Consider the following 27632-nt stretch of genomic DNA (forward strand, 5'->3'; position numbering starts at 1 on the left):
ATCTTTAAATCCTACATCAGAATCCCACATTATAGTTCAAGTTATGATTTAGGAAACCTATCCTATTGTATATGTAGAAGTTACCTTGCTATGTAATGTTGAACACAGGTTTCATATACACTGAAGAGTCAAAGAAACTGATACACCTGCGTAATATTATATAAGGCCCTAGTGACAACGCAGAAGTGCTGCAACATGATGTGGCATGGACTTGAATAATGTCTGACATAGTGCTGGAGGGAATTGACGCCATGAATCCTGCACGGCTGTCCATAAATCTGTAAGAGTACGAGGGGATGGAGATTTCTTCTGAACAGCACATTGCAAGGCATTCCAGATATGCTCAATAATGTTCATGTCTGGGGAGTTTGATGGCCACCAGAAGTGTTTAAACTCAGAGCCACTATATAGCTATTCTGGACGTGTGGGATGTCACATTGTCCTGCTGGAATTGCCCATGTCCATCGGACTGTACAATGGACTTGAATGGATGCAAGTGATCAGACAGGATGATTATGTATGTGTCACCTATCAAGAGTTTTATCTAGACATACCAGGGGTCCAATATCACTCTAATTGTATACACCCCACACCATTACAGAGCCTCCACCAGCTTGAACAATCCCCTGATGACATGCAGGGTCCATGGATTCATGAGGTTGTCTCCATACTCGTACACATCTATCGACTTGATACAATTTGAAATGAGACTCATCCGACCAGGCAACATGTTTTCAGTCATCAACAGTCCAATATTGGTGTTGACAGGTCCAGGCAACGTGTAAAGCTCTGTCTGGTGCCGTCATCGAGTGTATGTGAGTTATCCTTTGGCTCCATACCGATGATGTTTCATTAAACAGTTCACACGCTGACACTTTTTGATCACCCATCATTGGAATCTGCAGCAATTTGCAGAAGGGTTGCATTTCTGTCACATTGAACAATTCTCCAGTTATCTTTGGTCCCATTCTTGCAGGATCTTTCTCCAGCTGCAGAGATACTGGAGATTTGATGTTTTATCGAATTCCTGATATTCACACTACACTCATGAAATGGTCATATGGGAAAATCCCCACTTCATTGCTATCTTGGAGATGCTGTGTCCCATTGCTTGTGCACCAACTATAACTTGACGTTCAAGTTCACTAAAATCTTGATAATCTGTCATTGTTGCAGTAGTAATCAACTTAACAACTGTGTCACATCATATATAGGTGTTGTTGCCTGAAATGCTGTATTCTGCCTATTTACACATATCTGTATTTGAATACGAATGCCTATAACACTTTCTTTGGTGCTTCAGTGTATTTGATATCTATTTAATACATGCTTGTAACAGACTTTTTGCTGTGACATATATTCTGAAGTCATTTACAGTGACTTGTGTTTCCTGAGATGCTGCCAGTTAAACAAAACTACAGTACAGAATGTTTCAGTTATGATAATGTATATGTTATTTCACTTTTCATAACTTCTCATCTATTCCTCTTGCAGCCATAGATCTTCAGAATTGTGGAATAACTGACCACGGTGCATTTAGCATACTTCAGATGTTGGAAATCAATGATGTATTACTTGTGGTGGACATAAGAAACAATCGTTACATCAGCAGTTACATTGAAAATGAGATAATGAAAACACTGGCTAGAAACAACATGCAGAATTTAGATGAATCAAAGGAGGTAGGAAAAAGAAATTCTGTAACAATTGCACTTCTGTAGAAATGTTACCTTCTTTTGCTTCAGCGTTTGTCCTGATGTGTCAGGGTCCATTAACAGTGGAAAACTGCCCATATGTAATAAGGAAATTACATTAATGTTGTGGAAGAATGTCCTTCCAGTCACCACAACTATCAGTTATCCTAAGGAAGAAGGCAGTGTGCCATTTGTCTGAATGACCTTAACTTAGTTCTGGTTGTACCCGTATGTCAACTGTTTGTCTCTAATTTCTGACTTGTAGATGGGGGCCCAATGCTACATTTGCATAGACCAGTGAGGAAAATGGCTAAAACCTACACTCAGATTGGCTGGTTTACCAGACCATAGGTTATTAGTCTGTCATTAATCCTTCACATAGACTTTATATGACTCTGACTCATATCTGTGCCTTATAAGCTAGTGTGCTGGAAATGCAGTTACATGAGTATGCTTAGTCACAAATTAATGTGTGTAATGTTGTCGACTGTAGTCCTTGCCCATTCACTGTATAAGATCTGACCTGAGTAACTGTGCTAAATATAAGTAAGTAAACCTGAACGGCCTACAATTTATGGCGCATTCCTAAATTAAACTTGAGGACCATTGATGTAATACTAAAATTTCCACAAACATGTAAATGTACAAATACTTACATTTATTGATGGTATTTTTATTTTGTCTTTGCAACTACAAGAAGACATGTATTTTTGTCTCTAAAAGCACTTAATGTTATTGAAATAAAATATCAGTGAAAGATATTTACAATTTGGCTTGCCTTATAAATCAAAAACCAGTTCATTACAGAAGATACAGATTTTTACTTATCAACAATGTATGAAAAGACAGATTGCTATTTGCCATACAGGAGACACATTAAGTTGCAGACAGGCACTATTAAAAGACACTTACATAGAGCTTTCAGCCGCAGCCTTCATCAGTAAAGAGAGACACACATACTATTCACTAACTCAAGCAAACATTTTGGCCTGAGACGCTGGAGCTGGCAATCGTGTCTGCGTGAGGTGTGGTTGCTTGTGTATGTGAATGGTGTGTGTCTTTATCTGCTGATGAAGGCTGCGGCTGAAAGCTCTGTTAAGTGTCTTTTAATTTTGCGTCTGCAACTTAACATGTCTTCTTTACAGTAAGTAGCAACCCGTCTTTTCATACATTGTTGATATTCCTGTCTGTGGTTTCCATTGTTTAATTTTTACTTATGATATTTTATGCCTTTTTTCTCTTTGCGTCATGAAATGCTATCTGCATGCACATTTTTGAAGTATTCTGCTATTTGGCACTGTTGATTCTGGCCTAATCCCACATTGCTTACCAGAACTTTGCATTTCTTGGTGCAAAACACAACACAATTAGGCCAGAATGAACAGTGCCACATGAAGGAATATTTCAAAAATATGCCAGCAGATGGTGTTTCCTTATATGAATATAAACCAAGTGTAAAATACACAGTGTTTCAAAATGAATATACATGTTGTATGGCTTTTTAGCATTTATTACATTCAGCTTACAATTATAAATAGTCCACCAAATGGAAGAGGAACTCAAGCAGTTATTCTTACTAGTGTTAAATGCGAGCAACATTTGTCACAAGTTCTTCTCAGACCTGGTTTAGTGTCTCTGGAGTAATTCTTCCAAAAATACTGTTTATACAGTTGAGTAGATCAGCTGGTAGTGGAGGCACAAATAAATGACTTTTTATGAGCCCCCAAAGATAAATAGAATATGATATCAGACTGTGTGTTTGAACATGGTGGTCACGCAAAACAACCTGTCACCTGGCACTTTGCAACTAATCATGCTGTTGGGTACATCGTCTTTAACCAGTCACATACTGAATTATGTTGGTCATGTCACACACCATCTTACTGCCAAATAAAGCACTGTGATTCAGCTTCTTCCAATACAGAAAAGAGCCATAGATCTATAAATAAGGAACACCAGTTTCAATTGGTTCACTGTAAAGGAAAGGCCGGTAAACATTGAGTCGAAGCAAACTTAGATATTTTAATTCCCCTTGTAATGTACCTTCTTTCGTCCAGGGTGAAAATCAAATATCAAGCGACAAACTTTCAATTAATTTAAATGCTATTTCAAACCCTGAGATTATGATGATCAATTGACGACACCCCACCAGCTTGGGTGGTCTGTATCTACAACAGACGATGTTAAGCTTAATATTTAGACAAAAGAATGATACATCACAGAATACTAAAACTAATTAAAATACCTTACCTTTAGATGCTGAATTTGGTCTCATTGTCTTGATTCTCTCCATGGTGGACTCCATCCATCTAACATTGTTAATATTAGGTCCGGGTCTTTGTGTGCTAATGAAAACTGGTACTCGCTTTTTGTTTTACTATTGATTCTTCATTTTTATTAATTTAACTTTTTCACAATAATTTCCATCTTCATATCACATACTATTTATAGATACTCTCTATATAAGACGACAGACTTCCTTCCGTACTCCCATCAACTGTCCACCTCACAAAACCACGCTCTCCCCACAACAGTTCAACTAACTCACTCCAACTGTCACCTTAACAATGTCCGACACACTACCTTTCACACACGAATGTCTTTGGCTCACACTGATGCCAACATATTCTCCAGAAATCAACAAATAATGTTCACATTATAGAATAATATAATAAAAAAGATTTGGGCAAAATTAAATACTACATACAACAATATTAAATTAAAAAAATCATAGAAATGAAATTGGAGCACTGACCCTGCAAGGGCAGATGCGACTATAAGGGTGGTATTGCACTCTTCAGTAGTCCGTTACATTACACCCTCTTGTTTTGCCATTTGCCTCCTTAAATTCATTTTGTTACTTAAATTATTTTGTTTAAATAATTACCATTAAAATATGTGAGCATAATCAGCATGTATTCAGGAAACTATTGTAGCAGTATGTGGAGGTTCACCTGCTAACTATTAATGAGGTTTATGGAAAGTTAAGTAATTAATAGTGCTCTGGCCAAATAACTGTGTATTGTTTGGGGGTTATGAACAGTGAAATTAAACTACTGTGAAATGTAACTGTGCATCTGTCAGCTACATTATTTACTGTAGTAGGTGTCCAAATTCCAACCCCATTTTTCAGTTAATGTAGCAATGCAGTACGTCGACACCGAGGACAATCAACAAACTAGGAAATAAAGCAGGTGGAACCGCTACAACATTCCGCCAGGAAATGCACAAAAAACATTCAATTTAGGGGAGTCTCATGGCAGCTGTACCATCTTGTGGGTATTTGCTGACCATCAGATTGCAAATTACTTGTGTTCACATTTTCACATAAGTGAAATGCCAATTCATCACTGAAGACAACCCAATCCTTAAAATCTTTATCGTCATGCAGCAACATTTCATTTTCAAATTTGTCATGTAAACCTTAGTCTGTGGGCTTTTGAGCTTGTAACAACTGCAAACAATAAGGATGTAGTTGTAAGTGGTTCCTTAAAAGTCTCCAAACAGATGTCACTGGAATTGCTAATTCATGACTAGCCTTCTGAACTGATTTCTTGGGGCTACACATGTAAGGCCTTCACTCGTACAACACATTCTGCAGTCACTCTTAGTCATTACTTACTCTTCTGTTTGTGCACAGGTATACGAACAAAACTGTCTGAGTTGTTCTTTTATTTGATGTATTATTTATGATTGTAAGTTGAGTGTAATAAATGCTACAAAGCTTACAACCCATGTATTCAATTTGAAACACCGTGTACTGTAAGTAAAAAGTATATCTTTTGTAACAAACTGTGTTTCAATCTTGAAAGCAACCCAAATTTTAAATATCTTTCATTACAGACCACTGATGATGTTTTATTTCAATAAAACGAAGCACATTTGATTACAAAAACATGCATTTTCTTGTAGTTGCAAAGATAGAATTAAAATACCTTCAGTAATTGCAAAGCAGCTGAGTATGATATAGTCACACAAGTGAAAAACTTACATTTATACATATTAAACTGTATAAGGCAATTCATAGGCTGTTGTACCCACACAAGACAGCTTTGCAACAGTTGCCCTAAAAATGTACAGTCAACTGCCTCCAGAAGTGAAATCCCTGCCACCTGAATTATTTCGGAAAAAAATTGCTCAGGACTTGAAACAACATCCACTATATTCCTTTGAAGAGTTTTTCAACAGTGGTTCTAGTGAATGGACAAAATAATAAAAATTGTTATGTTTTATATATACTTTTGCCTAAATTTAATCTTCTTTTTATGTTCTCAGTTAACTGCACATTTAATTTTATGTTTACTTAAAATACATATTTTGCCAAAATGAAACTTTATGTGTGTGATCTACATGGTTTTGCTTTATGGTATTTTCATTTGCTGCTATGAAGTTTTACTTTCCTGTTTAGTTATATTTCATTTCTCTGTGTTGTATGTGTTTTTGTGCACTGCATAAATATTTTCTTTTATTTGTAATATAAATTTTGTATATGGTGTTGTATAAATGTTAGTTGATAAACATTGTATTTGTGATGCAGTCTGTCCAGCCATGGCTGGTAAACGACGAATATATAATAATAAAATAATAAAGCACAGTCAGAAGAAAGTGATTGTATGGAGATTAAAATACTATTTGTGAAACTAAAATATTCTGGAGTTAACAGCATACCTGTTGGCACTTATTCAGCAAAACCAAGTAAGAAAGTATTGTGTAGAAATGATAACTACACTTCTTGCTGATGCATTTACAAAGATCTTGAAATCTATACAATCACTACTCACTACATTTACTCTTCAGTGGTATTTGCATCTATTAATAGAATCCAGTTTCTGATGAACTGTGACTTAAAACAACCACAGTATGTGACAGAAAAATAAGACTTCTTCCTATCAGTTTTCCATTTAGCTGATGAACTGGTCAAAGGTAGCATAACTAGTTTTAAACTTGATTACTTTTTCAGCCACTAATAAGTAGCCATAGTTTTACAATGATAATTGCATCTGAAGATCTGCATACAGCTGCTCATAGATATATGCACTGTTATACATATCTGGCCCCTTGTGTAACTTTTAATTGTATGATTTTTCTGGGTGCATACATTTCCATGGATTAGAAAGACCTGTTTATGAAAAGACAAAATGTAGATAGTTACAACTTCTTTGCTACCAATATATTCAAATGTTTCTGAGAAGGCAATGCAGAAGGGAGCTGTAAACCATCTCAGTAAATGTAATTTGTTGTCATACTTGCAGTTTGGGTTCAGAGTGGACATTCAACACAAAATCGTATTTATTGTTTTATTTGTGAGGAACTTATGGGGCTAAATAAATTGAGTAGTTACGTTCTTCCCATTAACAAAAGCCTTTGATTGTACTGATCTTTAAACACTTTTGCATATGTCTGAGCGATGTGGAATGAGTAGGACAGCTCATCAAAGGTTCATTTTATATGTAGCAGTTAGGGATAAAAATCACAGGAAATCATTTCTGAAAGTATTCATCTGAAGTGTAGCACTATATTAAAGTGAAATGCAGACAATAAACAGTAAAGACAATAAGAGAAGAAAACCTTTTGAAATGTGATTTTGCAAAAGAATGCTGAACATTGGGTTAGTATATCAGATAATCAATGATTGGGTACCTTTCTTTATTAACAATTAACAATAGGTTCCAATCTGATATGTATGCATAGATCAGATGTGGTTTAAATTCATAGAAATAGTATTGATGGCAATTGAGAGATATGTTGTTGTTGTTGTGGTCTTCAGTCCTGAGACTGGTTTGATGCAGATCGCCATGCTACTCTATCCTGTGCAAGTTTCTTCATCTCCCAGTACCTGCTGCAACCTACATCCTTCTGAATCTGCTTGGTGTATTCATCTCTTGGTCTCCCTCTACGATTTTTACCCTCCACGGTGCCCACTAATACTAAATTGGTGATCCCTTGATGCCTCAGAACATGTCCTATCAACCAATCCTTTCTTCTGGTCAAGTTGTGCCACAAACTTCTCTTTTCCCCAATCCTATTCAATACTTCCTCATTAGTTAAGTGATCTACCCATCTAATCTTCAGCATTCTTCTGTAGCACCACATTTCGAAAGCCTCTATTCTCTTCTTGTCCAAACTATTTATTGTCCATGTTTCACTTCCATACATGGCTACACTCCATACAAATACTTTCAGAACAGATTTCCTGACACTTAAATCTATACTCGATGTTAACAAATTTCTCTTCTTCAGAAATGCTTTCCTTGCCATTGCCAGTCTACATTTTATATCCTCTCTATTTCGACCATCATCAGTTATTTTGCTCCCCAAATAGCAAAACTCCTTTACTGCTTTAAGTGTCTCCTTTCCTAATCTAATTCCCTCAGCATTACCCGACTTGATTCTACTACATTCCATTATCCTCATTTTGCTTTTGTTGATGTCCATCTTATATCATCCTTTCAAGACACTGTCCATTCTGTTCAACTGAATTACAATGTCGTTGGGGAAACTTCAAAGTTTTTATTTCTTCTCCATGGCTTTTAATACCTACTCCGAATTTTTCTTTTGTTTCCTTCACTGCTTGCTCAATATACAGATTGAATAACATCGGTGAGAGGCTACAACCCTGTCTTACTCCCTTCCCAACCACTGCTCCCTTTCATGCCCCACGACTCTTATAACTGCCATCTGGTTTCTACGGAATCCAAACTGATCTTCCCCGAGGTCGGCTTCTACTAGTTTTTCCATTCGCCTGTAAAGAATTCGTGTTAGTATTTTGCAGCTGTGGCTTATTAAACAGAGTGTTCGGTAATTTTCACATCTGTCAACACCTGAATTCTTTGGGATTGGAATTATTATATTCTTCTTGAAGTCTGAGGGTATTTTGCCTGTTTCATACATTTTGCTCACCAGGTGGTAGAGTTTTGTGAGGACTGGCTCTCCCAAAGCTGCCAGTAGTTCTAATGGAATGTTGTCTACTCCCGGGGCCTTGTTTCGACTCAGGTCTTTCAGTGCTCTGTCAAACTCTTTATGCAGTACAGTATCTCCCATTTCATCTTCATCTACATCCTCTTCCATTTCCATAATATTGCCCTCAAGTACATCTCCCTTGTATAGACCCTCTATATACTCCTTCCACCTTTCTGCTTTCCCTTCTTTGCTTAGAACTGGGTTTCCATCTGAGCTCTTGATGTTCATACAAGTGGGTCTCATATCTCCAAAGGTCTCTTTAATTTTCCTGTAGGCAGTATCTATCTTACCCCTAGTAAGATAAGCCTCTACATCCTTACATTTGTCCTCTATCCATCCCTGCTTAGCCATTTTGCATTTCCTGTTGATCTCATTTTTGAGACTTTGTATTCCTTTTTGTCTGCTTCATTTATCGCATTTTTATATTTTCTCCTTTCATCAATTAAATTCAAATATTTCTTCTGTTACCCAAGGATATCTACTAGCCCTCGTCTTTTTACCTACTTGATCCTCTGCTGCCTTCACTACTTCATCCCATAAAGCTACCCATTCTTCTTCTACTGTATTTCTTTCCCCCATTCCTGTCAATTGTTCCCTTATGCTCTCCCTGAAACTCTGTACAACATCTGGTTATTTCAGTTTATCCAGGTCCCGTCTCCTTAAATTCCCACCTTTTTGCAGTTTCTTCAGTTTTAATCTACAGGTCATAACCAATAGACTGTGGTCAGAGTCTACATCTGCCTCTGGAAATGTTTTACCATTTAAAACCTGGTTCCTAAATCTCTGTCTTACAATTATATATTCTATCTGATACCTTTTAGTATCTCCATGGTTCTTCCATGTATACAACCTTCTTTCATGATTCTTAAACCAAGTGTTAGCTATGATTAAGTTGTGCTCTGTGCAAAATTCTACCAAGCGGCTTCCTCTTTCATTTCTCAGCCCCAATCCATATCCACCTACTACGTTTCCTACTCTCCCTTTTCCTACATTCGAATTCCAGTCACCCATGACTATTAAATTTTCATCTCCCTTCACTATTGAGATATATAATCCAAATAAATTAAAAGAGTGATGTTATTGATCCCCAATGATATACAAAACAGGTCAGATCACTGTTGCAGAAACAACAAAAAAGTCTTGTCAAATTTAAAAGAATGCAAAATCCACAAGATCTGCAAAGTTTTACACAAGGTCAAAATTTAGCACAAACCTCAATACTAAATACTTTTACTAGTTTCCACAGCAAAATTCTGAGTAAAAATCCAGCATAAAACCCAAAGAGATTGTGGTCAATATAAAGGACATTAGCAGCAAGACTCAATCAATACCTTCACTGCACAATAACAGTGGTGATTTGTATTGATGTCAGTGCATTAAAGCAGAATTACTAAACACTGTTTTCAAAATTCCTTCACCAATGAAGATGAAGTAAATTTTCCAAAATTCAGATGAAGAACATGAGTAACTTAGAAGTAGTAGCAAAAAGAGCTTAAATCTCTCAGTAAAGGCAAGGCCTCTGATCCAGATTGTGTACAACAAGGTTCCTTTCAGAGTATGCTGATACAGTAGCTCCATACTTAGCAATCATACAACCACTCGCTCATCATAAGATCCATACCTAAAGACTTAAAAGTTGCACAAGTCACTCCAATACCAAAAAAAGGAAATAGGAATAATCTGCTAAATTACAGAGCCATATCACTAAGGCCAATTTTCAGTAGGATTTTGGAACACATACTGTGTTTGAACATTATAAGTACCTTGAATAAAACAATTTATTGACAAAGAGCCAACACGGGTTTCGAAAATATTGTTCTTGTGAACACAACTAGTTCGTTATTCTCGCTAGGTAATGACTGCTATCAACAGGGGATGTCATATTGATTCCATATTGTTAGATTTGCAGAAGGCTTTTGGCACCATTCCTCACAAGCAACTTCTAATCAAATTGCATGCATATGGAGTATCATCTCAGTTGTGTGAGTGGATTCACTATTTCCTGTCATAAAAGGTCACAGTTCATAGCAATTGATGGAAAGTCATTGAGTAAAACATAAGTAATATCAAGCCTTCCCCAAGGAAGCATTATAGGCTCTCTGCTGTTCCTTATCTACACAAATGATTTGGGAGGCAATTTGAACAGTCCTGTTAGTTTACAGATGATACTGTCATTTACCATCTTGTAAAGTCATCAGATGATCAAAATGACTTGCAAAATGATTTAGATAAGATATCTGTATGATGCATAAAGTGGCAATTGACTCAAAAGAATGGAATGAACACTGAAAGTGCTAAATTTTAGTTACATGATAAATCTCACAAATCTAAATGCTGTAAATTCAACTAAATATTTAGGGATTACAGTTACAAATAAGTCAAAGTGGGATGTTCACATGGATAATGTTGTGGGGAATGCAAACCAAAGACTGCGATTTAGAAAATGCAGTAAGTCTGATAAAGAGACTGCTTACACTATGCTTGTCTGCCCTCATCTAGGGTACTGCCATGTGCTGTGGAATCCACATCAGATTGGCAGAGAACATTAAAATAGTTCAAAGAAGGGCAGCTCATTTTGTGTTATCACAAAATAGGGGAGAGAGTGCCACAGATGTAATACACAAATTGGGTTGGCTATCATTAAAACAAAGGCGCTTTTCATTGTGGCAGCATCTTATCATGAAATGTCAACCACTTACTTCCTCCTCAGAGTGTGAAAGTATTTTGTTGGAGCCCAACCACATATAGAGAAATAATCATCATCATTTAAGCATTCATTTCTCCCACATGTTGTTCGAGAGTGGAACACCAGAGAAATAGCTTGAAGGTGGTTCCATGAATCCTCTGTCAGGCACTTAATTGTGAATTGCAGAGAGTCATGTAGATGTAGGTGAAAAATCTTACAAAACAAGATATAGGTTCATTGAACACATTCTAGGTCATAAAAGAATAATTAATTTTTTGTGAATGGAAGTGTTGGGTGTAAAAATTTGGTAGCAAGTGGAACTGTCAGGATAAAATTGTATAGGGAGATAAAGACTTGAATTTAGTAAAAATGCTCTAATTGAGGTGGGTTTTAGTTGTTAGACAAAGGTGAAAAGAGCTACACAGGAAAGAGTAGTGTGGAGAGCTATATCAAACAAGTCTTCAGACAGAAGAGTACAATAGCCATATACAAGATGTATCATAATTAGCAGTAAAAACTGATACTGGTGAAAGTATGTGATAACAGCAGCAAAAACAGTCAAAGTAAACATGGGTACACAAAGAAGTCATTGGGAGATGATTGCAAATGTATGGCTCCACTGACCTCAGTATGAAAGATTGTCCTAGTTAGTACAAATGTAATTCAAATGTTAACTTCTTGATGAAGTCCCCATCTAATTAGTTTCAAATATCACCCGTGGCCTACTTTAACAAGAAATTCCATTCTACTCCAGCATGCTACTTGTTACAATTTACTCCACTGTTGTACATGTTAAAGCAGGTGTTCCATGTGCCCACTTTACATTTGGGTTCAATGCTACCCTCTTTTCAAAACATCTCCCAGATCATCTCATAAATACTGACAAGACTACAGTTTGCTGATCCAGTTGTTCAAACGTATTAGTTGGAGTGCTATGTACAGTACTTTTAAGATGAGTTCAGAGAGAAAAATCTGAGGACTGAAGTCAGCTTATCTTGGAGCACTCGAACTATGTATCTTGGGCTGTATTGTCATATAAAGTGTCATCTTACATTAGCAGCGTAATATGTCAGTGTCCCGTCATGTATGTACCGTATTCCCTAACCAAGGGTAAAGTTGGAGCATAGTTGAATGGAGACTTAATCAAAAAGTTTACATTTTAAATACATTTATATTACCTAGGATGATACTTCATAATGAAGTCAGTGGTGGCTTGTAATGCATGCTTAATTTTCTCACAAACACTTCATTTGTTGATGTATGTTTACAGAACATTTTTTGCTTCTGTTATTATATACTTTTGTCCTTTTTCATGATATACATTGATTATCTGACACGAAATATGATAAAGGATTCTAAAATATTCATTCTTGCATATAATATATGTGTTATGTCATATACATTATTTAATAAATAGGGTAGTGGCTAATGTTGGATCATGATTCACAAAATACAGATTGCCACTTAACTGCAAAAAAAGATAATGCATACAGTTATTGACATGAGACTCCTCTAAAAGTAAAATTGTTATTATCTCAGGGTGCTCAAATAATTAGTGAAGTTAAATAGGTTAAATTCGAAGGGGTGAAGGTTTATGAATGGGCTTTCTTTGGTGTTTCGCATTTAGAACCTTATGCAGAAAGTAAATGGTACTACCATCACTACAAGAATAATCTCCAGTGACAGTGTCACTGAATTTTGTAGGTTGTTTATTTTGGATACTTTCATTCTATTATCTCCAGTGGTATTATATTTTGTGGCAACTCTGTACATTGACAAAGAATATTCATAACCAATGAAAGGGTGGTTAGAATCAGCCTGCAGGCAGTCATTCGAATATCCATGAATTTCAACTCACTCAGAGATGCTGGTGGTAGTAGTCATGCATGCATGAGGTATGCTTGCTTGTGTGAATGTGTGTGTTTTCTTTGCTGTAGAAGGCTTTGGCCAAAAGCTATAATGTGTGATAGTCTTTTTGTTGTGCCTATCTGAAAATTGCCTGGTCATTTTTGCAGTGAGTAACAATCTTTCCTTTTCCTAATGTCGATATTCCAACCTCAAAATGCTGCCATCGCTGTACATATAGGCCATCATGGAATTTATATTTAATAATACAGACTCATTCAAAATGAATTCCAATATTCACTCAGTTAACACTCAACAGAAAAAAATTATGTGCACTTGAGTAACACTTCCTTAATCATAGTATACTGACAGGAATGGAAGTGTAACACAGTGAAGTACTAGTTCAGTAACAAATATAGAAGTTCATCATTTAATGGGCTTTAGATGATTAGATGTTGGTTCCATTTGAAACTGTTGTCTATCATATGATGTGTGACTCACATGTGCATAAATTCACTCTTGTATTCATTATGACATGTATACAAACAACCTCTGAATGTTATGTTGAGGCATTTCTTGCTGTGCCCGAAAAATGTAATTGGTCATTTTATGAAGATGGCTAAGTGGAGGCTGATGTGAAAGTATAAATCTTCCTGTTACATCTCAGACATGCTCGACAAATGACAAATCAAGTGACCGGGCAGAGCATATAAGGATCATTACATTCCTGAAGGCATTTGTGGTGTAACTGCAGTGTTGGAGGACTTGATTTATCCTCCTGTAATATACCTTTTGGTACCCTATAGTCATGAAGGGTATGACAGCAGGGCATACAATTCTCATGACAAACTGCTGGTTATTCAGCCTCCTTTCAACAATTAGTGAATCAGTCCTGTTGTCATATCCAATAACTTCCCACACAATGGTTCCAGGAGTTGGATAGGTATGAGTCCCAAGAACTGCTTACTGTGACCTTTCACCAATTTGTGTACAGGAATGTTGGCATCGATTCCACTGCCACAAATAGACATGTGAATCACTGTCAAATTCCACAGAATGTCACTCATGTCCCAGTTGCCTCAAGCACTACACCTTGCAAGCTCTTGTTGTCTGTGGTATCGTGTCAATAGTAAACAATGCATGGTAACTTGGAATCTCAACCAAGCTTCCAGTAATCTGTTCCCAATGGTTTGCTGTGACACAGGCTGTGACCTCTACCTGGATTTCTGCTGTTGTCATCTGTCTATTCGTCAGAGCCTGTTGAGAAATCCAGTGATCTTCTCATGCTGTAGTTCTTCTGGTAGGAAACATGCCACTGTTCTTGCCACACTGTTAGCCTGAGTCCACCTTGTCACCATACATTCTGCAGTCATTACTCTCAAGATAGCTGGCTGTCTTATGTGATCTGTCTGTGTTTACTTTGCCATTTCCCGGGTGCCAATGATTTCACCTGTCTTAATTTTCCAATAATGATGGACACAACCAATAGCAATCAGTATGCACACTATTATTAGTTCATCCACAATTTTTCAAATCTTAAGTTGAAAAGCTTCACTGTATTTCACTTAGTTTATCTTGTGCAGTTGTTCCATAAAGTAGTTCAAAGCCTTTCATTATTAATTCATCTCAGGTGCGAATATTGAACAGGCTATGATCAGAAAGATTAAGCACAAAACAACTTAATTCATTTATCAGGCATTCACATCATTATAGGTACAGTTTGTTAAGGATGGGACAGGTAGTCAGTCATAACTTTATCAGGAACAATGCTGGTTAATTTATAATATTATTAAACATTTTTGTTTAAGATTTAAAAATTAATTGGGATGCTGTGGATTATATTATGGTGACTTGTTCCATGATTTAGTTTGACCCAAACTAAATCACACAACTTGAGAAGAATCAGATAAGGGCTCCACCAATGTGTTCATGGACTGCATGTCTGCATTGCTGGATTCATCTGACAGCTTTCTGATACCTTTACTAACAAAACCACTGTGATCCCATTCCAGAAGTCCAATATGGCTTCCAGCAGTTTCTGAAAATGTAAATTCCATTTAAAACCCTTTTACCTGAGTAATCTCATGAGCTGCACCTATGATCAAGGGCAGTCTCTATTGTTTTTCCTGCAAAATGGTTTCTTTTCCCGAATCTGCTTCACTTGTCTTTCTCAGCCCAGTAAGCTATCTTCCTGCATGTTAATCATCTTTCCCATGGCACCAAAAAACCTATGTTCTAGTCAAATATGCCGTGACTGTTCATCTATGCAGTTGTTATCTGTACCAAATGTAAAAGTTTCTTCCCTGTAACTAAGATGCCCTCCCCTTTCTCAATACCAGCTCTGCTGTAAAGGAGAGGTGAGAACTATCCTTCTGCTCCTTCGTGAATTTTTGTTGCACTCTCCTTGGCCTAAAACAGTACTAGAGCAATTCTCTCCCTTGTTAATTATATAATTAGTTAATTATGAGCTGTTAATTATGACCCATTAGTCAGTTACAGATGACTGGTTGTTTTTCCTCATTTTTATTTATTTAATAATGAATGGTCTAGAGAACATTGATTCATTAACCTTATTGACAGTTCATATATGAGTCAGAATATATTATGTAATGGTTATATTGACAAATAGGTTTCAAAATATGAAGACACCATTGTTGTTCTCATGTTGATACCAGTGTGACACAAACTCATGTTATGCTATCAAGTATAATATTTCCAGTCATTTTCTTTTGCTCATAAACTTTGATGTGCTTTTATGTTTTCAGTATTGTTGGATATCACTTGCAAAGTCTATTGAGAATTCTGCATCTTCCCAGAGACTAAAATCTAGTCCTTCAGGGTCTTCTATAGGATCAAAGAGCTCGAAAAAAAATGAAATTTCATCCCAAAGAGGTGCAGTAAAATGCTCTGTTCCAGCAATAAAAAGGTAAAGGGTTCAGTGTAAGCAACTTGTGAGCAAAATCTTAAAATTCCTAGAACTTATGGTTATGTCTTTTTCAGGAGTTGTTCAGATTATAATCGACAGAAGATGGACAAAGAGCAATATGAAATGAAGAGTCATAAGTGAGTGTTCTGAGTAATATAATTTATATGCTTGATAATTGTTTGTTACATTAAAATGTGCACTTTTGAAGAACACTTCATAAGTGTACATTTTCAAGGCTCTGTATGCCTGTTGATTAATCAAAAGTGACCTTAATGTGAACAGCTCTTGTTGTACGTACCTGTAGAGCTGCTACTGGATATTCACTTGATTTTACTAGTAAACATGTAGCAGAATGTTACTGTTACCACTGCTGATTAGTTTAGATGAAATATTTGTACCTATTTTCTTATACCTAAGCAAGTACATGTAAACACTTTCAGATTTCCAGAATGAACCTTTCACTCAATAGGTGCATATGGAGTGTTTTTAAATTTCCTGGCTGATTAAATCTGTGTGCTGGACTGGGTCTTAAACCCAGTACTTTCTCATTTATAAGTAATGCTCTTACTGACTGAGCTATCCATATATGGCTCATGACCCACTCTCATACCTTTAGTTCTGTTTGTATCTCACTGCTGCTTTTCCATCTTCACAGGAGCTCTCCTGCAAATATCTTGCTAGACTAGCACTCCTGGAAGCAATGGCATAGCTACAGCCTGACAGTTGTTTTCAGAATGAGTATTTTACTCTGCAATGAAGTGTGCACTGTTTAGAAACTTGTAGGTTCTTTAAAACTGTTACAGGACATCGTTTAACAAGGAACTTGTTACTTAATCCTTTACTTGACCCTTGGATATCAGAACCAAATGCATAGAAGACATACATTTTTCCAGCATGGGCTTTGTTTTAGCCAACTCTGCCCTTGCTACAGCTTTAATTTACAGTACATTCATTATCTTCCTCTGTATGGTGTTTTGTTCACCCTGGAATGTGAGAAGGTTTCACAGCCTGGCACATAGATGGCACCGATGTCAATGATATTTTTTTAATGTTGCTTCATGTTGGGCAGTATACATGGAATAGCTCTGTGTTTCTTATTAATAGATTAATTGTATTGCCTTCTCATTGTAAAATTCCTAATTTTAGGGGTCTGTTGTCAACAGAAATCCAGCCAAAGTTAGTAAAGGTGTATCTACATCAATGTCTGTACACTGTAAACTACTAAGAAATACATGTCAGAGGCTACTTCCAATAGCATCAGTTACTAGGGCATTTTTCAGTATCATTCGTACATGGACCGTGTGAAAAATGGACTCCTTAACTGCTCTGTGCTAGCTACAATTAGTTGAATCCTTTCTTTGTCATCCCTATGGGGACTGTGGTATATTCCTAGATCCCTCACTTAAACCTGGCTCTCAAAACTTTATAAGGACACTGTCTTGGGATAGTTTCCATCTATCAGCAAGTGTCTGCCAGTCCAGGTTTCTCAGAAACTCAGTAATGCTCCTCTGTATGTCAAACAAATCTATGACAACTCATGGTGCTGTAGGAGTTTTATTGGTATAGCCATGCAATCAAAACATTAATAGAGTAGGCGCTCTTATTTGTGGATATACACTTTTAATTCACTTTATTTTTACACCTTGTGTTAGCTAGGATTCAGCATGAAAGCATACTTCTTAACTGAACAAACACAACAATACAAAAATATTTCACATACTCTCAGTCACTTGGGTGTTCACAACTGATCAGGGATCAGTCAGGTCACTACACCAGTCTCCACCCCCCCCCCCTTCCCCCCATCCTTCTGAACACTGAAGCTCCAGGGAAATTGGGGAACCTGTGTTTGACTGATCTCCCTGATTGTGTTACTGCCACTGGATGCTGTAGTGTATTTGTGTGGGAGGAGGAGCCTAAAGGTGCAGCCAGAGAGCCCAGAGAGTCCTACTTCATTGAATTCTCTTCAAGGTGTGCCTGCTTCAGATGATTAATAGATACTGTTTCCTCTTAGTTGTAGCACAAGATCTTGAAGGTGTCTGTTCCCCTGTGGACAACTTTGAATGGTCCTATATATGTCAGCTTTAATGGTAGGCAGACAGTATCATACCTCAAGCAAACATGCAAAGTTTGTTCAAGTTTTTGTGGATGAAAACAGGTTTAGGTGTATAAGGGCAGAGCAGGGCATAATATTTTGTGGATATTTCCCAAAATCTGTAAGTTATTCTTTCTGTGGTAACAACTGAGGCTTTTCTGAGATCAATTCAGGTGACAGCCTTAAATTTTCACTATAGACCAGCTGGACTACAGTGTGTAATGAGTGTAATTCAGTGAAGACCATAAATGAAGAAGCACCAGAGGTAAATCCATAGACCAATGCTTACCTCTGCACTGGAGTGCCATCTTCAATGTTCAGTGCTAGCTGCACCACGATCCTGTTGCTTATGGGCTGGTAATTGGTAGTCCCAATGTGCAAGCAACCACAAAATCATAGTAGTTTGTGTCATAGTAATGACTCAAACTGCTTCTAGTCACCAGAAATTGTTTGGGGAACACTGAATCAGGAAATTAGCCTTTAACCAATGCATGGGCATCTTTTATTCCTGCAATATCTGTAATTGGAAAATCCTCTGACCATCATGTAAAATGCTCCACTGTGATTAGCAAATAAAAATAACTATTGGAGCAAGACAGCTGGCCCACCAGTTCCACATGCATGTGTGAGAGACATAGGTGTAACTATTTTGCTGAGTGGTGTAGACACATGCCTGCCATTCTTGCATAGTTGGCAGTCTTTCTTCATTCCTGGCCAGATCATCTGTTTTGTTAACAACTTGACTGTGGCCAGTACACCAGGGTGAGATAAATTATGAAAAGCTTAAAAAACTGGCTGCCAAAATTTTTGTGTTAAGGAAACTTGCACCATGTTGTGAGATGTTTCACACCATAAGTGGTCCCATTCAGCTTTGGTGCATGTATTTGTGACACCACAGGGCTGTACTGCACCTGCTCCAGCATTGAACATAGTACTGAGTCCTTAACACAGATATTCAGTGATGCTCTCCCGTGGGACCACTTTTACACTAGCACAGCATCAAGAGAGGAAGTTGGCCACCGCATTACTTTTTTTGCTGATGTGAAGTACATCTTTCATGAACTGTGAAATGTATTCAGTGTGCCTGCACTGTCTCAATGATGCATGAGTGGTATCCTTGGAGAAGATGGATGTGAGAGGAGCATGATCTGTGTAAACGATGAAGTGTTTACCTTCCATTTTGTCTCTGAAATGTTTTCTTGGCTCAATTTTCGGTCAATGGCACTCTTTTTTTGCTGTCATCATTAATGAGTGAGAAAAAATGTCACAGGCTGCCATGACCCGTTGACTAATTGTTGCACAATGGCTCCTACAGCAGCTTGGCTTGTGTTCGCCATTAGGGCCGTAGGAATGCTAAGACTTGGATGAGTGAGTAGCACTGCCCGTGCTGTATAGTCTTTGGCAGAGTTGAAGACTGTCAGCTGCTCTGGACTCCATCTCACTTTCCTGTTTCCTGCAATATACTTTCATTTTAATAATTCCATGAGTGGCATGCATCCGTAGTACTGCAGCTTTTGGAGGTGGCATCCCTGAGCATCCAAGGAAACACTGCAAGTCTTAGTAAGTTTTTGGTAGTGGACCATTACAAATGTTATCTACCCTTTCTGACAAAGTGATGATGTCATTAGAGGACAACTCAAATGCTAGAAATTAGACTTAGCTTTTACCCAATAACTATTTCTCCCTGTTTATGGCCACTCTGTGTAGGCAAGGATGTTTGAACAGTTGAACCCATCATGTGAGGCATAGGGGACCCATCCAATACTGTTCTGGCATTCAGTACTTGGTGATCTTCACATAGGTGCCAAGTGTTGTTGCACTTCCATACCGTGAATAAAGGTGATGCCCACAGGCTCTTTGAAGGTGCCATTACTCCACCTTGAATATGGCTGTTGATACCCTCTCTAACCACAGAGAACTTTTATGGCATTAGGCATCATGGTTTAGCCACCACCATAGGCCCAGGCAATATGCAAATGAAGTGCATCATTTTCTGACTCTCCTTGCCCTTTGCTTGTTTCACAGACATAACATCAAGGAAATCTATTGAGAATGATGTCCATGTTGCCATAGTACTGCAATGACAGTCAGTTTTGCTATGGGCAGAAGTGTGCCACTGTGCATGTCAACCACCAATAGGAAGTGGTGCAAGAAATCTGGCCCCAAAACGGGGTCAATAATATTCACGACAATGAATCTCTACAGAAACTGTCTTTTCAAACTGGTATCCAATATCATTTCCTTTTTTCCATATGTCTTGATAACTGAGTTATTGGCAGCCATTAACGTTTGCAATCTCACAGCATCAATTGCTTCAAAACAATGTCCTGCTAGCACACTGAGGTTAGAACCAGTGTCAACCAAAATGACAGATTTCTGATATCTTGTCCACCACAAAAAAGCCTTTTTGAATTTTTTGAATGATTTCATAAAACTTATTCTCTGCAGTTACTGAGCGAGGTGGTTCCGTGGTTAGCACACTGGACTCACATTCCAGATGATGTTGATTCAAACTCACATCCAGCCATGCAGATTTAAGTTTTCCATGATTTCCCTAAATTGCTCAAGGCAAATGTCAGGATGGTTCCTTTGAAAGGGCGCTACCAGTTTCCTTCCCCATATTTGACACAATTCAAGTTTGTGCTCTGTCTCTAATGACCTAAATGGCAACAGGATGTTAAACCCAATCTTTGTTCTTCCTTTTCTCTGCAGTTGTTGGTACCACATGTGTGGGGAGCCTGAATTCATCTGGAATTCCAGGTGAATCCTCTTGAAGCTCAGATCATCACAACCTGGCATGAAGTTTACTCTGTGGCATCTCATTTTTATCATATCAGCACCTAGCATGGGTGGGAACTTTGTCAAGCATCTGTGGGCCATATCTTACTTGAGAAGAAACCTGATGCTCTTGCTTGTGCTGCAGTTAAGTTTGAGATTTCATCAGTGATTGTTGAAGTTAGACTTGCCTGTGACTCATGTTGGTTTGTTGCAGATGTTCTGCAAAAGGGAACTTGAGTAATGAGCAATTTGTGGTAACCTTCCAGCATTATGTGTCCAAGTGCATGCTGCAGGCATTTAAAGTTTCAATTATCACTGTACAAGGGTAGACACAGCAGGGAAATGAGAGGACGGGCAACATTTATGAGTGGGACAACAGTCACTGGCGCCACACACTTTTGTGCCCTAACTCTGAAGTGTTGGTGTACCAGCACCAATAGGATTTTGTTGCCTGCCACTGCGCACTTACTGAGTTTGGACAAGGGAGTGGGTGAGTGGGAATTGAATGTCATTCATTATAGGAACATGTGCTTCCAAATATGAATTTACTTAAAACTCAAGACATGTAAGATTCAAGATGATAATTTCCTTTGTGGCTAAAATAAGAACAAGTATTTTGATTAAGGCAATAAGATTACAGGAGCAGCCAGTCAAATTTCATCTGAAAAGTAAATCTCAGAAGCAGCAAAGGCTGAATAATAAATTAGGTAATCTCAGGAAGATGTGAAACAGCTTACACAATGATTAATAACAAATAACTTGAATTTAGACTTCAGAATTAGTAAATTACATATAATTGGGCATTAAATTCCCAGAGAAACTACAGAAGTCATCATGCTTCAACAACATCGCAACTTTGGCTCTGATGTCACCATGTTGCAGGATGCCTCTCGATAGCCCACCCGAGCAATTCTAATTAGCTGCCTCTAAAACACACATAAAATACAATTTCAAAAACAAGAGAAAAAGCATACATAAGTATGCAATGCCTCTAAAAACACATAAAATACAATTTTAAAAACAAGAGAAGTAGTACACATAATCATGTAATTGCAGTGTTCCAACTCCAGTTCCCCAAAGGTTAAGTAAAGGAATCTACAGCATCTGTCCCAAGATATTTCAGGCAATGGGAACAGTGTGTATACTAAGTAACAGTCACAAACAGAACACTTCCCATATGAGGACAGGTAACTGCTACTGGCAATTACTCAGTAAATACTGAGTGCATGGGCTGACACAAGCAAGTAGTGAAACACAAAAACTAGGTGCAAGGCCATCAATGCCACTCACTAAAATTTACATTAACAAACACATATATCAAGATGAAGGCATTAAATAAACATAAGTAAATATATCAGAAGGTCATTCCTCATGGGTGACTGAAATTAGCCAAAACTGGACAATGGGTTATAGTAGAAATAATGACAATTTGGCACCAGGAAGTTCACTCAGCAACTAATGGCTACTGGCAATTAGTCAATAAACACTTCCTGCACAAGCAAGCAAAGCTAGGCACAAGGGCTGTCAATAAAGCTATGTTTTCCTAGCTGCAGGAGTTTACCGCAAAGTACTGTATAAAACACATGTGAGACTGTGCTTCCCACTCACACAATGCCAACATACCAGACCATTTTCCTAGAGTATGGGCAATGCAGTACCGCTACAGGCTCTACCTGTGGGAAACGCCTGCATGCTTTGGGAGGAGTCTGTCCTACTCATCACAGTGATTTACTTGGATGGAGGATTGGGGTAAGTCAAACTGAGCAGCAGCAAACTTCTAGGCAACAGCCACAGAATTTGTTTTGTGTGCACAGACAGTGTCAGAGAAGTTAATTCTTCCAGTATAATTATTGAAACATTCACCAGTAATGTCACCTGACTGCTTCTCTGCTTCAGAGGATGAGCAGCTTACCTGTCTAGTATCAACACAGCTTATTTTTTGGAGCATGGATGAGTTGGAAAACTAAATGCAAAAGGAATTAATTTAGGGAAAAATTGGAAGAAAAATGAATGAAACATTTAAGATGAAATATTCTTGCTTATGTTCAATGTAATACATTTGTAAATATACACACATCAAAAAAAGTTTTGCATCACCTCAGTTCCGAGAGTTCAGGAACCTGTACAGAAAATTGGAATAGAGCTCAACGTAAGCAACATTTTTGCCGTTTTTATCACTCATGATAACTACACATTGCATGTTGTACCACCTTCAGAGGTGGTGATCGACATTGCTGTACACACCGGTACCTCTAATACTCAGTAGCATGTCCTCTTGCGTTGATGCGTGTCTGTATTCATCATGGCATACTATCCACAAGTTCATCAAGGCACTATTGGTCCAGATTGTCCCACTCCTCAGCGGTGATTCGGCATAGATCCCTCAGAGTGGTTGGTGGGTCACATTGTCCATAAACAGCCCTTTTCCATCCTGTTATGTTCGATCAGGTTCATGTCTGGAGAACATGCTGGCCACCCTAGTAGAGCGCTGTCATTATCCTGAATGAAGCATTCACAAGATATGCATGATGGGAGTACGAATTGTCATCCATGAAGAAAATGCCTCACCAGTATGCTGACAATATGGTTGCACTATTGGCCAGAGAAGGCATTCACGTATTGTACAGCTTTTATGGCACCTTCCATGACCACTAGCGGTGTATATCGGCCCCACATAATGCCACCCCAAAACAGCAGTGAATCTCCACCTCGCTGCACTCGCCAGACTGTGTGTCTAAGGCGTTCAGCCTGACCGGGTTGCCTCCAAACATGTCTCCAATGATTGTTTGGTTGAAGGCATATGTAACACTCATCAGTGAAGAGAATGTGATGCCAATCCTGAGCGGTCCATTTGGCATGTTGTTGTGCCCATCTGTACGACACTGCATGGTGTCTTAGTTGCAGAGATGGACCTCTCCATGGACAATGGAAGTGAAGTTGTGCATCATGCAGCCTACTGCGCACAGTTTGAGTCATAATACAACATTCTGTGGCTGCACAAAGTAACAATGCAGATGCAGTCAAACCGTGGTATTGACCATTTAGGCATAGTTGAAATACAGACAACGCGAGCTGTGTACCTCTTTCCTGGTGGAATGACTGGAACTGATTGGCTGTCAGCCCCCTTTGTTTAATAGGTGCTGCTCATGCATGGTTGTGTACCTCCTTGGTCAGGTTTAGTGACATCTCTGAAAAGTCGAAGGGACTGTGTCTGTGATACAATTTCCACAGTCAATGTCTATCTTCAGGAGTTCTGGGAACTCGGGTGTTTCAAAACTTTTTTGATGTGTGTATTTGTACTAAGCATTTAACCACAGTTATAATGAGTTATATGTTGTGTTATCATGATCAGTATTGTAATGATGATCAAAATTTTGCCTGGTGAAGTAATCAGTGAATCTGCTCCTCACAGTGAATCTCTCAGCTTTGGCATAAGTGCGGACACTTACCATGGGTATCATGTTGTTTTTAGGCAGTTCATTGTTATTGTGATCAGTTCTACAAACAACAATTAAAATTTGGCCTATTGAACTAACCAGTGAATCTGCTCCTCACAGTGAATCCCTCAGCTTTGTAGCGTAGCCAACACCTACCAAGGGTATCATGTTGGCCTTCGGCAGTTCATTAATTTCTGATACATCTGTATTATAAGGCAGTGGGAACCAGTATTCCTCCACAGTGTTGAGCAACTGTTTTGTTACTAATATTTTACACACTCGTTCTTCATCACGATGAAAGAACATTTGTGCCACTGCTTTGCACTTCCTGAGTGCTCTTCCCAATAATGTACAATCTTTCTCCTCTTCCATAACTTCCATGTTCTATGAGAGTGTCAAAGTTAAGAGGTGTTTAGATCAGTCACTGTGGTGCATGTTTCACCTTTGCTGTTTCTGCTGCTGCTGTTGCACCCACTGCACCATGCCTGTAATAGTAAAATGACAATATTATGAAAATCATAGATTGCTGCTCATCAATAGTGGATGTGTTGAAGGAAAAAAAAAGGGGGGGGGGGGGGCGAAACAAGTAAGCTTTCAGCCAAAAAGCTTTCTTGTAAATTATACTGGCAGTCTGGCCTTGGCAGCCAGAGACAGTGGTCACATGTGTGAGAGTTGCATTTGCATAAATGTGTGTGTGTGTGTGTGTGTGTGTGTGTGTGTGTGTGTGTGTGTGTGTTGTATAATTCAAAAGAAGGCTTTTTGGCTGAAAGCTCACTTGTTTAGCAGTCTTTTTGTTGTGCCTGTCTGCAACTCAACATGTCCACTATAAGGTGAGTAGCAATCTATTCTTTTTTAATACTGTTATTATTTCACCCTGGATTTTTCATTGTGTAGTACCAAAACCTTTCTTTTAGTGCTCTGGAACTTGCATTGCACCAATGACCCCTAAAACACTGCTCTCATCTAGGGAAAACTACAGCACCCACTGACTTCCAACAAACTAAAAATAAATTCAAACCTTTCTGAAATCTTTTTGCACTTTGAGCACCCACAAAATGTGTGAAGGGAAAAAGTTTGTTGCTTACTACATTTCAGATATTGGTTTCCTGAAAATTTCATATCACTCATGATATTTTAATTTATTACTTCACCATTATTGACTCTATTGGCCAGAAAGTTTATGCACATTATTGCTGTGTACTACCAAAGCCAGCAATAAGATTAAATTGTTGTACAACACATAGTTAAGGAGATGATAAATATTGAACATGATAAATATTGAAGAGCACAAAACACCAGCTTTTCTTAAAGCTTAAACATTTCTCTATTTCAATAGCACAAAATCTCCATTGAATTAAAACAAGTGTCTGAAGGTAGTTCTCATATCATGTACAGTTGTCAGATTATAAAAAACACCACTTTCATTTTTTACATTCTGATGTGCACCACGCTGAACCTAGGAAAATGTTTCACACAGTGTCCTGCGGCCCACATCAAACAGTGAAAGGTGCGGGTGTGTTCCACAACATACTGCAATAAGTAGCTTCATGCTCATTAACTTCATAAAGCACCCAATACTTTAAGAAGTACAGATATCAAGGTGAAGGCAATAAACAAACAACAATAAACGCATAGAGGACTTTTCTCATGGAAGATTGAGTTTAGCCAAAACAAAATGAAAGATTACAATCACATGATAAGCAAACAAGCATGCTCGAGGCAAGCACACAGCCAGAGGCGCACAGGTGGAATTGCATGATGTGCAAACAGCACTGGGAAAGACACCGCAGGACAGCAGGATTCAAGTGAAGCATTCCAAAAGTTGCTCACTCAATGTCTTTAATGGAGACTTCTCAGGAGACTGTGTCCGACTCCAAGATGTCAAGTCTGTAGCCCCTGGCAGTAGAGACCCACTGCAGAATATGATCCTTAGGCCACAACAGTCATCTTCCTGCTCCAAGTGGTCATGCCAAACTGAACCTTCAACTTGCTTTCCTCCAAATTCAGCCAAAACACACCATGTGTGTCCAACAAACCAATGCAGTGATGAACTTCTCAAAGGGCCAACATGACCCTGCAACACATATTAGCCACAGGGCACACCAAACTGCTGGCTTCCTGTTACCACCACCTCTTTCTTGCTGATTCAGCTTTGAGAGAGTGAGTTCACATGAGCCTTAGTTAACTATGTGTGTGCGTCATCTGACTAAAGATATGTCCACTCATGAGCTGGACATGACCTGACCTATTGACTCACGACACAGCTCAGATTCATTGGTATTTGTTGTCCTGTTGGCTGTTAAACGTATGATATGTTCTGCTTTACTTTTTGTCATTAGAGTGTTCTGTGGCGGTGCAATTTGTGTGCTCAGCCCTTTGACACTCTCTGTCAGCTGATCTGTAGTTGTCACTGATGTGCTGCTCAGAATGCTTGACCCGGGGCCTTTGTTTGACTCTGCCCTTAGTGTGTGTGGTTTGAAGTCATCTGCCAAGTCAACTCCAGCTGTAGTGTTGCCAACATTAAACTGCATGTGACTTACAGAGGCTTCCACCTTATCTGTTATTGCTGTGGACACAGCTCTGTATTTGCAGCCAGAACAATCAGTCTATCTGTTGGAAGCCTTTTTAACAATAGTTAACAACAGTGTCTGTAATCAATTTTATGGCAACAGATTGAAATTTGCCGATGACTGAAACTCTTTTTAATAGTTGCTTGGGGGGGGGGGGGGGGGGGGGAAGGAATCTGTTCCCCAATTGATCATCTGTTAGAAACCGTTATAGCCTTGCTTCAGATGTTGGTATCAAATATTAGATAAGGCGTGTTTTTAAAGTGGCATAACTGTGTGCACAAGACTTTCTCTGCCTGAACAACCCAAGTTTCATTCAGATTAGCAATAACATAGCAGAACTGATCTGTATCATTGTTAACGACATGTTGGCTGAAAATCTTTCGGCTTGAGGAAACCACAGCTCAGGTCTTGTAGTCTGGTAGTTCAACATGATGTGCTGTCCCATTTTGTGTTGGAGGTGCTGGTTGTGTGGGAAGCTGTACTGTCAAAGTACCTGCTGCTGCAAGTGGTAATGGTTTCTGTTCTGATTTGCATCCTTTTGTTTGATGCTGTTGCTCTTATTTAGGTTCTCCGTACTTCATGTTCTTGCTTGAGGTTACCAATGTAGGTTTTTTGTCAGTATAGCCAGGTAGACAAACTAACTG

The 27632-nt window shown here is 38.4% G+C and overlaps 1 protein-coding gene across 1 annotated transcript in view; it reads left to right on the plus strand.

Annotated features, from left to right (window-relative positions):
• Positions 1-27632, plus strand: part of LOC126266622 (centrosomal protein of 78 kDa-like) — a 234705-nt gene that overhangs the window by 179004 nt on the left and 28069 nt on the right. The window contains exons 6-8 of the mRNA XM_049970973.1: positions 1495-1682; positions 15951-16111; positions 16186-16248. Of these exons, the coding sequence (XP_049826930.1) occupies positions 1495-1682; positions 15951-16111; positions 16186-16248 (412 nt within the window). The remainder of the gene's footprint in view (positions 1-1494; positions 1683-15950; positions 16112-16185; positions 16249-27632) is intronic.

The sequence above is a fragment of the Schistocerca gregaria genome, chromosome 4 (assembly GCF_023897955.1).
Source record: "Schistocerca gregaria isolate iqSchGreg1 chromosome 4, iqSchGreg1.2, whole genome shotgun sequence".
Lineage (NCBI taxonomy): Eukaryota > Metazoa > Arthropoda > Insecta > Orthoptera > Acrididae > Schistocerca > Schistocerca gregaria.